General features: G+C 36.9%; 1 protein-coding gene across 1 annotated transcript; it reads right to left on the bottom strand.

The window, feature by feature from the left end:
- Nucleotides 1-799: 799 nt before the first annotated feature.
- LOC140236448 (phospholipase A2 A2-actitoxin-Cgg2a-like) lies at nucleotides 800-10,698 on the bottom strand. The gene is made up of 5 exons (XM_072316373.1): nucleotides 10,644-10,698; nucleotides 5,222-5,275; nucleotides 4,103-4,268; nucleotides 2,155-2,288; nucleotides 800-1,059 (listed from the first exon to the last, which is right to left on the bottom strand). Exons 1-5 carry the CDS (start codon nucleotides 10,696-10,698, stop codon nucleotides 800-802), a joined length of 669 nt encoding a protein of 222 aa, XP_072172474.1.
- Nucleotides 10,699-12,873: the final 2,175 nt, after the last annotated feature.

The following is a 12,873-nucleotide window of genomic DNA, read 5'->3' on the forward strand; positions in this document are numbered from 1 at the left end:
TATCCCAATGTAAAGTCAAAATACTGGTCTAAACTGTGTTAATGATTCTGATCATAAGCAACAATTGTCTGTACAAAAGTTAAAGAACAAAGTCCCTAGGTTAAACTCTCGACGAAGAAAATAATATTGAACATTATGCAGATGAGATATAATCTGTACCGGGTACTTTCAACAAGTTCAGTTTAAAGTGGCAGTCTCTCCAACATTTGTTTCTATAATGTGAAAAAAAAAGCGAGATTATGGTTGAATATTATGAGTCGTACTAACATTGGGACATTAACATTGTTAACATTGCGACAATGTAATATTCCATGGAGGGTTAAAAACATTTGGGGAAAAATACTGGTCTTTGTCATGTATAATCAGGTCGTCACCACAGTATAGGCTCTCGTGTGTTTTCATCCAAATGAGTCATCATGATCATAATAGTTGCGCCAATGAATCAAGGTTGTTCCTATTTTATTGGAGGATGCAGATGAAAGTCCTGTCTTTGATATATCCCATTAATGCCATGATAAGACCCGTCTTTTTAGAATATCATTATAAATGATAATATACTCACAAACGAACATATAGAATCATTACTTCGTTTATTCATTTGTAAGAAGGATGACGTGACGTGTTGCGTTGATCTGCTGTATTATTGCTTTTAGTTGTTGCCATGCACAATGTCCGAGGATTGCATATTCCCCTGAAAAAGTTACAGTCAGTGACGCAGGGAAAGGAACGAAGGGGGGGGGGGGGGGGAGTAACACCGTGTCCGGGGCACCGCGTTCAAGTTCTAATAATCTGAGCAGCCTCACTGAAATCGAAAGAACGGTTGTGGACCCTCCGTTGGCAGTTTAGTTGGCGTTCCGCCTGGCGCTGCCGTTATCGCTGGAGTCGTTGGTGGCGCACTGCAGAGTGTGCGGTTCTTATTCCGGGACTTGAACTGTTCATTCAACTGGTGTCGGCTGAAGCAGGTAGCAGCTTCAAGGTCGCACTTGCACAACTTCTCGGCGCACTCCGTAGCACCCATGGACGCCACCCTCTCCCAGCCTGAGTACTTTTGACGAGGTTCTGGCATTGAATAGACAGAATGAACGGAATTGAATTTGGCCGAATTCAATTGAATTTGAATAAATGGAATGTTTTGATGTCAGTGATGAGGTTTGATTGGTCTCAGTCCTTCTCATAAAGCAACTAATTGCAAAAACAAACAAACAGACAAACAAACAAACAAACAAAATAATCAAACAAACTTACAAACAAACTGCAAACAACCATTGCTGTCACTAAATCTAGATCAGACCTCAATAACAAAAATGACGCAGATGATATCATTACGAAGTGGCTATGGATGGGAAGTAAAACTCGTACACACATATCAACAAACCATTTAGAACGAACGTTACTCGTGAATTCACTTAACAAGGTATCGGCAGTATATTCATTGTATGCTGATCAGCAAGCATGATGTTGATGAATGTTACTAAGCCATTACTTTGTCTAATTCTATCTTTTCACCTGATTACAGTCAGAGTTTTAAAGCAATTAAATTGATGTCAACTGTCATTATTCGTACAATAATGCGCATAATTATGCATGTATTTCATTTAGAATTCATATCGCTATCTCGCAAGATAGTAGGCAAATAACTATATTGTACACAAATAGTTATGCGTGTCATAGTAATCCGTTTTGATTTAATCAATACAGATAACATATTTAATGCACACATTGCCCATGCATAATAACTGCTCATACAATATCAAGTTCCTACCCACTTTGATGGCAAGGATGGGAGGCAAGGGTTGGAAAAAATTTTAACTCCTGAGTCACTGTGACCAGCAAATATACCAGCTAAAAGTACAGCCTGGGTCACACTATTTGCAACGCAAGGTCAGTAATTCAATAAAGAAGAATACTTGCGATATTTGGGGCAACCTAGCACAAGGTAAGTATCACTATGAAGAAGAATGTTTGTTTTAGTGTTTATACCCTGCCGATATTTATGGAAATCTAACGCAAGGTAAGTGTCATAAGGATAGAAAAGAACGTTTGTGTTGTTTATTTGTTCGTCCCCTGCCGATATTTCGGGGAAATCGCCGCATTAAGAATGGACCCATAGACGATTCAAATGAATACAAAAGGATTATGCTAAGATATACTCACTGCATGTTATCTTGGCGACCTTGTTTTTACCGCACCCCTTTATTTTCGCTGCATAGGGGAGCAAGAAGGACCCCTTGGGACACACCCCCGTCGCCTGGAGATTGTCTAAGCACATATCGTGTGCTTGGCAACACCTGCAAAATCCGAAAATACAAGAAGTCAAAACGATAAAAGAGAAGGTCACTTAGCTGCATTGAAAACGCCGCCACACTATTTTGGGAGTTTATTATCATTTTGAGAGTATTCAATGGGCACATTCCAAAGAGTATGTATTTAGAAATATCTATAAATTCATCAGCTTTCCATAATATTTGAATGGGATCATCTTATTCTCTCCAGGTAAGTACATTTCTTTCTTATTTTCAGTCTCTCACTCTCTGTTTTCATCCCGTCAATCAAAATTAAAAACAAACAAACAACTAAACAAACAAACAAACATATAAACAAACAACAGTCCCATAATTTCTTTATACATCATTCATTCGACAGGTAGTGAGAGTATTCTGGAGCAATCATAGCATGCTAAAGGCTCATATCGCAGTAAAATTCATTAATTATGTCCATGTTCAACACTCGTCACAACAAGATACTAGATGTTGTAGCGTCGGCGTGACTGATTGCCACATTATGAAAATTTGCTAAAAGAAAGCATTTACCCCTTGCAATATATCACATGATAATCACAAGCGGAGTAACATATACCTTCATGCTTAAAATCTTTAGGAACAGAAAAAAAGCAGATAATCCATCAGCGAGAATAGAATGTGACGTTCTTAATCATCTTGAAATGAATATGGAAGACGACACGAATATTAATGTTGTACTTGAACAGGAAGACAATAAACTGAGGCGGTATACAGTGTGCAAAAGGTGAAAATTGAGTAAAAGCATAAGTGTATGTCGACCGAAAGAAGAGAAAATAATATTCAATCTACTTAACTTTGTGTGCAGTTTACAATAAAAACATGCCATATCACTGCGGCGTCTTCGGATCTTCCATGGACGGACGGAGGATCGCGATTAACTGTATGGCTATGGCCGTTGGGGGCACTATATATGACTTCGTTTCCAGCGCAAGTTTATTACAAGAGGGAAAATGATTATCAGAGGCCTACGTCTGTATGGTGGAACTGTATATCTCTGGTCATTGTTCTTCAAAACTCATAACCGAAGAAATAAGCATACGAGGTATGGAACAGGGTTGTTGAACAAAATCCATACAAAGATCCGGAATTTTCATTGGTGATTAAAGTGCTGAAAATGAACGTGGATATTTGGTGGGACAGAGAAGTGATAAGATGCTGAACTCCTAATACTAATCCGATTGAATTCCTCAGTTTGCACCACGAATGATACAGAGTGTACTCAGTAACTGTTTTGGGGTGCGGAGGTACGGACTGACGACACACCTATGTACATAAACAACCTAGAAAATCATGGTATATACAATGACCTAATTCAATAACTGTACCTACAGCGACTTCGACAATCTTGGAAAAGTTAGTTCTGAACGCCCTCTTTCGTTGAAAAAAAAAATAGTTGTACAATAATTTGCCCCCCCCCCCCACCCCCGCCACGAACTGTTGGTTGACAGTTCTCTTCTTTCCCATTATCTTTACAACGAAGACTCAGGTAAAAGTCGTTATCACAGTGATCATAATAATAAGTAAAGTAATAATATGATAATGATAATTGCAATGGTAGTATCATTATTTTTACAATGATAATGAAAGAAGACAAGGGAGAAAGATGTTAGGCGGAAACGCTATCTTTCATTTCATTTCATTTTATATTTCCATATCCAAATGATACAAAACTATTGCAAAATAACAATAACGACTTGTACAAGATGGTTAAAAGACATGAAGCAAATACTTAATACAAAAAAAAAAAAGGAAACCCAAGAATTACGTACAAACACAGCTAGGATTTCATAATTTATTCCTACCTGTCCGTTTCGTCCACAGGGGTACCTTCGCCGTTCAGGAACCCGCAGTAGCAGCCGTAACCCTGGTATTGAAGAGGGTTGGTTTTGGTCGTGCACTTGATCATCGCAGCGAACTGGAGAAATAGATTGCTAGGTGGCATGGCGCCTCCATCCGACAAAGACGCGGGAGGCACTGGGGGTGTTGTAATATACACGGAAATAAACTTGAATGAACAATGCAACTGCGAAAGTCTTTTTTTTTTAAACGAATATTCAACTGAAATATTTACATTTATTATTGTTTCCTTTATTTTCGTCACCACTGTTTGAATTAACATAGTTACGTAGACACATTTTTATTTCGTTATCATATTTTACGTTTGTTATTTTTTCAAGCTATGCTTCATAGCTGCCATCTGCATTCTGTATAATAGCAGTTTTACTTTCCTATATATTCTTCCAATTGTAAACACAAATCAAGTTCATTTGTCTATTTCAGTTTTAAGTTAATTGCTGATTTTCATTTTCACATTAACAAGCTGTATGACATTAATTTATCGTTCATTCATAATACTGTACCTATATTGTCTTATTTCAGTTAGACCCATATCATCACGATTAGCAACAGTAATTTTTTCACTACAACAATAACATCTACTGCTGCCAATACTGCCCAAATCCTCAACCAAATGTGACTAGAGAATGCAACGCACTTGGAAATGGATATTTCTGCAGTTTTAGGGGGCATTTCATCAAGCATTTGGTCAGATTTTTTTTTTCTGTGACAAATTTGCTCTCAGCCAATCAGGTGCAAGGATTTCAGAAGCTTTTAACAATGTTGTTAGAAAAATATCTGACAAAACGCTTGATGAAATGCAACCCAGGGGTCATAAACAGGTGACTATGTATGGCAAGCGGAGATGCATGATGATTCCTCACAATTAAGTTCATCAGTTTTTGAAACAATGCCAGGAGTTGATTGAAATAGCCAAAGTCCGCTTCCATGGATATGAATAATTTTCTTTGTTTGACACAGTCTTGATAAGTAACAGTCAGATAATGGTTAGAACCCTGCACAAAGTTTATTACTAATGAATGAATAAATGAATAAATGAATAGATTTTCGTTGATTATCAACTTACTGTTGGCCTGTCCTCCTCTGGAAAACACATATGGGTACCACCACAGCCATCACTGGACAATGAGGGGTTAGAAGAGAACAAATGTCATTATGCATTTAAATGAAAGAAGGAATGAAGGGATGAATGAATGAATGAAGGAGGGAAGGACGGAAGAAAGGAAGGAAAGAAGGACGGATTTAAGGGAGAAATCATGAATGAATATAAAAATGAAAGAGTGAGGGAAAGAATGCATGAGTGGATGAATGAATGAATGGATAAATGGATGGATGAATGAATGAACGACCGACAGAACGAATGAATGAATGAACGATTAACATTTATAAGTAAGATTGATGATGAATAAATGTAGGGATGAATACATAAATAAACGAGTGGAGTACTCATTAAATTAATGAAAGAGTTATGAACGAATAGATGGATGGACGGATGAATGTGGGTGTATTAGTGAATGGATATATAAGTGACTGAATAATTGAAAAACAGAGAGTGACTAAATGAATGCATGATGTGAATAGTATACAAATAGTGAATGGTCACGAGTGCAATGGTACGAGATTTCGCACGAGGTGAAAGATAGAGGCGCTCTATTCAACGAGGCGAAGCCGAGTTGAATAGTGCGCCTCATCTTTCTGTCTAAGTAGGCCTAGAAGTCTATATAATATGTATGAAAAATATAGCCATACTTGCATGTGGATCCACTGCGATTCTCTTTCTGGCTTGTGCAATCAGTGTATAGATACAGGTCACAGCTATACTAGCGCTCATACACGTACACTAGCACTACGTAGGCCTACGTACGCGCATGCATGTACCGCACACGTACCTGCCCTAGCTGCATGCGATCCTCAATATGCAACACACAGTACACGCAGTACCGTTATTTCTCGAACCGTGGAATAGAACGAAAAAATCGAACCAAGTTGCACGCAAAAATAGAACCAAAATTGCACGGCGCGTTGAATGGAGTACTTATTTAATATCACGTCACCAACAATCCTCCAATCAAATTACAAGGATCTACTTGGACGTTGTATAAATAAGGATATCGAATCGGTAAATTGATAAATGAGCTATGATGTTTTCATAAATAAATAAACTCACTATCGAAGCTGTTGAGATTAAGACAAACAAACTCATACACTTAGTGCTATGCGTATATTAACGGAAAATCTGAATCAATGTAGTGCATAAATCCATGCTTTTGAAAAGCACTAACACAGCGGCGGATCCAGGAATTCCGTGAATGGGGGGGGGGGGGGGGAGGCGCAAACAATATTTCTGGTGCTATATACTCTCAAGTTTCATCTCATTTTGTCTTATCATTTTTAAAAACAAATAAAGAGGGGGCACGCGCCCCGTGCGCCCCCCTCTGGATCCGCCACAACAAGAAGATGATAAGATATTGAATGAAAAACAGATATCTACCGGAAGACGAGGAATTTGCTGTACAGTCCTTTGAATAATCAATTAGGCGCAGCTCTGAGTAAAAGAATTTACCAGTTTAGTTTCTGAGAAGCGCTCCATAGAGGAATTCAGAGATGAAGTCGGTTAGACAAAAGGGAAAGGCGAAAAATAGACAAAGAGAAGATAAATGTTTGAGGAAACATCATCAATCGTAATATTGGTAATCATCAGTTGCTTGATTATTAAAGAATAAAGTTATGTTGGCATCAACTCAGTTTACTGTACACTCATTAAAAAGAAATTGAAAGTATTTTCAAATGAGGACACACTAGATTTCTTCTGAAAATCTGCACAAATTTTAAATAGATTCTTTTCAAATATGGCCAAAAATGCATGAAAAAGAATCCATTCAGGATTTAATCCGATAGTGAATAGAAACCTTGTAAGTCCCCATCTGAGCTGATTCCTATTCTAAATCGATTTGTTTCATCTTAAAGTGTTATATTTTTTGGACGTTGTGGCAATTTGAGAACTTAATCTTGACTTACTTCGTCATTTTCTACCTAGCAGGGTGTAAAAATGATAATGAATACAAGTTCCAAATAAAGAGAGAAAGAGAGAATCTAAGAAACAGACCAATAACTGGGAGGGGGAGGAAGGTCGAACACCCCCTCCCCCACACCCACCCACACCCACAGCTGGTTAGTATGCTACGCTTTGACAATTACCACTTCTGATTGATCACGCAACAATGAAATAATTCAGTTCGTTTTGTGTTTCGCAACCCCAATAAATAACCAGCGTATCGTTTTGCGTTTTTGATTAGAAAGTTTTCCAAATATTCCACCAAAAGTGTACGCCAGATCATTGAATTTCAATTCTAAAAATGCCAGCGGAGGAGGATAGCAAAGAAGAATAAGAAAACTAAAAAAACAACAACAAAAAACAACAACAACAACACAAAAAACCCCAAGATATAAAATGATTATTGGAGGAGGAGGAATAGAGGGAAATGAAGGATTGCAAAGAGGAGAAAGCACATAAATGAAAGAGAATCAGAAGGCCAAAATCTATCTACTGATTTAGATTTATTCTCACATTTTCCGTCTTTGCTGGCTTGGGTATAGACGCTGGGTCGCTGGGTATGCGGAAAGTTGCTTTATGAATGTTAAAGGTCCAGATAACCTTTGGGAGTAGTGATTTGAAAAATGTTCATGATATCGCCTTTTATGCATATGTGTAGATCTGTTGTACCACAAAACACCCTCTCATATAAAATTTATGCAATAGAGCCTAACATATAAGGAGATGTCAGTATTTTTCTCAATAAACCATAACTGTACATGGTTTAGTCTGGAAACATTTGAATTATAACCATTGTTCACATTTTGTATATTTAACAATACTTAACATCGATTTTACTGATTCAAATGTTCATAGTGGTTGTTTCTATCCCTAACTCACATTTTAGAATTATTTTAAAGCACTAATGCTGGGGTTTTGTTTTTTGTTTTTGTTTTTAGCAAATGATAAATTATGCCTTTAATTGTTATCATACACTCCTGGAACAAGAGTCCGTCTTGGGTGCTTGTAATGAGAAGAGTGTATTATCTCATTGTTATATAATATGCTATACTGAAACCATTCATTGTCATATGACTCAGCACATAATTACTGCATCCTGTTTAAACAGCTGCAAAGAGGCTCTATCATTGGATGCCTTTAGTCGATGCCAAACCTACGATGAAACACACGGTAAGATAATCGTGCATTCTTCTGTTGACATTTGAAGTGGATATTTTCTGACGTGATATTGTACCTTGGTAACGTTACTCAGTTACATTTCGTACGCGTGCCTGTGGATTATCCCACCCCCCCCCCCCAAACAAAAAAAAAGAAAAGAAAAGAAAAAGAAAAAATGTTATACTTGGAAAAAAAACGGCTGACTAATCCATGAGTACATGCAACACTTACAATTATATTTCAATTGTCATGCTCCTTGCTGGTCTGAAGATTAAAGAAGAGTTTATGAGTATTTATTAATGTGTGTGTGTGTGTGTGTGTGTGTGTGTGTGGATATAAACCCTTTTATAGTCAAAGCCAATTATATTAGGCCGAGGTCACGCAAAAATATCTACAATGACGAAAGAAGTTCAGCGACGTGATTTAATGCGTCATTAGGGATGCCCTAATGCCAAAACTAAATTCCATAAAGAGAAAGTGGGGGAGGGATAGAACACGGATATAATTATAGAATACTCTGCATAATCAAATTTGGACTCTTACAATAATTTTATTCATCAATGTGCATAAGCATGTTTGTGCATATCATACGTATAACGTTTGATTTTTCGTAGGATGGGAGAGTCATTGTAATCAAATTGACATTCTTGACTAGCCCCCAAAACTTGAAGAATTATTCAGTCGTTTTGATGAAATGTAAAGTTTGTTAAAATAGCGGTCGAGTATACACGATACAATAATATCTATGTATAGCCCCGCCTGATCCTGATAGGTACGTGGAGACACACATACACACAAAATATAAACACGTATATTACTCAAGCAAACAGTTTAATGTTTTCATTTCACGTAAAATAACCTGTTTGCATACCATGTAAATGGTATAATTTGGGATCAGCATGTATATATATATATATATATACATTATATATTGCCATTTTCAAAAAGGAACCTAAGCCCATTTATTTCAAGAACAGATCCGATGATTATGTAATTGTTTATTACTTGATATGTTTCTTCTATTTTGTTAATTGTAAAGCGGTTAGAAATATTTTCGTGTTAATTAAAAGCGCTATACAAATTTTTCATTTTATATAGGCCTATATATAGATAATGACAGAATGAAGGACTGGTTGTTAATATCTTAAAGCTTACAACAATTTCGCTGTTTTTGGCTGCACCATTCTTTACAGGGATAAAGTTTTGTGAACTTTCTGTTAAATGCCTCAAGAAGAATTTGATGCTTTCTGTTTTTTGTATCCACTTTCGTATCTTGGGATTATGAATTGAAATATATCTCGCATTTTGTCGTATGAATTTCGAAACATGGTGATTAAGCAGGCTCTGAAACTAAAGACAGTTGATACGGATGATTCAGATAGACATTATCGGTCAAGCCTTCGAGGTATAATGGGGATACTTTCAGTGCTCATGTTACCAGAAGTTGATATAGACTGTATATCAATAACGTTGTCAAGCATTATTATCAAAATCATGTGATCTCATCAAAGTTAATCAAAAATCAAGAAAGTTAAGTCCTGCAATCATCATCGTTGTCGATGAATGCATGTCGTGTGTTTCTTATTTTAATGTGGAGATTACACTGGATTACTTTGATTTTGTTTTTAGTCGTAGGATTCGTTATGACAAACTGAAGGAGAGAGAGAGAGGGGGGGGGGAAGAAAAGCAACTCTATGGATGGGTATCATCCTTACTCTTGTAGATGTGACGTATATCTTCCCGAATATAATATAATTATGTATATTTATAATATGATATGTATAAGTTTATATACATATTTAAATATGTATTATTGCATTTTTTGTTTCTGCTGGTCTTCAAATTACACTCACAATTTTCACGATATATTTTCGCTTTTATAATATATAATATATATGTATATATATGATACATTATATATGTTTATATATTATATATGTATGTATCTTTCAAAAGCTCTGACCAGAAAATCACATAGTCTACATGAGACATTCTAAAAGATGAGATGGTAAATCATTCAATTTATTAAATGTCACTCCTCCAACCTTTAAACGTTATATTTAACACCGAAAATGTTGGATTTACCATTTTTTAAGTGGCAATTTCACTTTTTTTAGTGTATTAGATTTAACATTTTGAGTGTTAGAATTGACATGTAACAAAAGGTTGGAAGAGTAACAATACTGAAAACGTCGATTTACAATATCAAGGAGGGGAAAACCTGTTTCGGTTGCCAAGTTATTTATTATTTGAACAAATTCAAGTCTACTTACCCACGGCCACGGATACGAGTACAGCAAACACCGTCCATTTTCTCTCCCAAGCCATTGCAGTATTGTAGTTGTTGTTGTTGCACAGAATGTTCTCAATATGTTAGAAAACTTTTTGAAATGCAAGAGTATACTCCTCTTTAAGTTCTTGAGATCCGAATGATCAACCACTACAGTACTGTCGTCAGAGTAACTATCCGTGAAAGTTGAGTTGCAAACTTCTAATTTTTATATAGCATTAACCCCGCTCGTAACTCGAAGTCCTTGCTTAATCACAAGACTTTCCTGTTTGGGGGAGGGGGGGGGGGGGAATTAGACAGCGACAAGCTGCATTTATTTCATGCAGAAAACGCATAAATACTCACGATGAAATCACCCGTTAGCGGCCCTCCGTTGCTAGGCAACATGACCACTTTTCACACGCAAACGTTGAAGTAACTTTTCATTGGTGACTCGGCGGCTTACGCACCGGATTTACCGGTGAGCAGTCCGAGGGACGAGGGAAGACTGCTAAAAATATCAGTAGTCTTTCTTAAGTCTGCTTCAAAAACATTCTCATTTCAGAGCCTTCCAGACCCAAGAATTGAAATAAGACATTCATAAACCCAAAATATTAGATGACGATTTGGTCCAATATAATTTCGTGATATTAGAAGCGCATGTATTGAGCATTGAGAAAAAAAAACAAACAAAAAAGGCTTATAATCATTCAGGTTAAAGAATCAATTAGATCACGTCGAAATTTGCGAATGCTAAGGGACAAAGTTATGGTATCCTCAAGAACAATATCAATAGTCTTATTATTAACCTGACGTAAAGTTAATCCAGTCATATTCATTTTCCGAAGTTGTTAAGAACATTAAGACATTTCATAAAAATTCAACCTCTCTCTTTGGAAAAAAATTAAGCTTTGAAGTTTTTAAAGTGTTCTATCAACTCGATTATGATTTACCATACAACTTTGAGAAATAACGCTAATATTCCAAGAATCTTAAATTTCAAGGTGACACATCCCCTATGTTTTCTTAGTTTTTTCTTCTCGGTTTCGGGCCTCATGTTGTATTATGCCTCTGCAGTCATTGCACTGCGTCATGGTAACACTTTCTGTGCATATCGTGTTTTGTCTCAAGGAGTTACCCTTGCAGCCTTGTGTGTGCATTTCTAGTTCCAGCCGATGCGAGGTCACATTTAAACCTCATTTGGTGTACAAACCAAAACCGTACCAGAAACCGAATTAAAGTCTGGTTTGTCTGAAACGAGACTACCTCATCGAGCTCCATTGATAGACTGCTCGGCAAAGCCCCAGTGTATGATGTCACCGATGGCTTGTCGTTCTTGTCAAACTCAGTCCGTGTATAATGAACACCTGTCAATACTCAAGGTAAAGAATCACTCAGATTCTGCTATAGTCAGCGCGTGGGTTGTAACCCCCTTGCGCTTTCCAGTGAAAATTGAACAAGAAATAATTAGATAACTTTCACTGCGTGTCACCAATCAGTTGATGTCATACGTTTCTACGTTTGATACCGGACATAGCTAATTCTTTAACTCTAGAATCGAGGACAGGAGTCTACACCCATGCACTTCCAGGGGACCAGGGGATCCAGAGGGGGGTGCAACCGGCCCACGCCCCCTTTATTTTTCGTTAAAAAACAAAAGAAATAAAAAGGAAAAAAAAGAAGAAATGAAACCCGGAAGTGGCACCAGAAATATTAGTTGCGCCCCTCCCCCTTTACAGAATTCCTGGATTCACCCCTGCCTCCTTCCTGTGTTTTGCCTTATATCGAATTTGGTGGCACGTGTAAAGTGACATTAAGTGAACACACACACACACACACACACACACACACACACACACACACACACACATAAGGTGCACACGAACACATATATAATATATATATATATACACACACCTACACCCCCATACGCATTCATTTCGTTATCTATTCATTTTTTTAATACACACATAGGTGCACATATTCAAAGGCCGATGGAGTAGACCCTATATTCCAAATCATACTTTTCAGTCAGCTTCAACCTCGCGAGTATGATATGATACATGTAGACATAAATATTTACTTAGAATATCCTAACACTGCAATATTTCTGAACTCCGGAAGGAGATATACAATGAAAAAGACACTTGCAAATAAAAGTCATGAGACAAAAAAAAAAAAAAAAAAAAACAAGAAAAGAAAAAACAAATCGATTAAAACAATTAAACAAAACC

The sequence above is a fragment of the Diadema setosum genome, chromosome 13, assembly GCF_964275005.1.
Source record: "Diadema setosum chromosome 13, eeDiaSeto1, whole genome shotgun sequence".
In the NCBI taxonomy this organism is placed as follows: domain Eukaryota; kingdom Metazoa; phylum Echinodermata; class Echinoidea; order Diadematoida; family Diadematidae; genus Diadema; species Diadema setosum.

Bases quoted from the DNA above. Each gene is read 5' to 3' on its own strand.
- LOC140236448 (XM_072316373.1), bottom strand. From the start codon at position 10,698: ATGGCTTGGGAGAGAAAATGGACGGTGTTTGCTGTACTCGTATCCGTG. The intron at 4,269-5,221 runs AAGTTGATAATC...CCCCAGTGCCTC, and splicing joins GAGGAGGACAGGCCAACAGT to CCGCGTCTTTGTCGGATGGA. The intron at 2,289-4,102 runs GTAGGAATAAAT...CGGATTTTGCAG, and splicing joins CCTGTGGACGAAACGGACAG to GTGTTGCCAAGCACACGATA.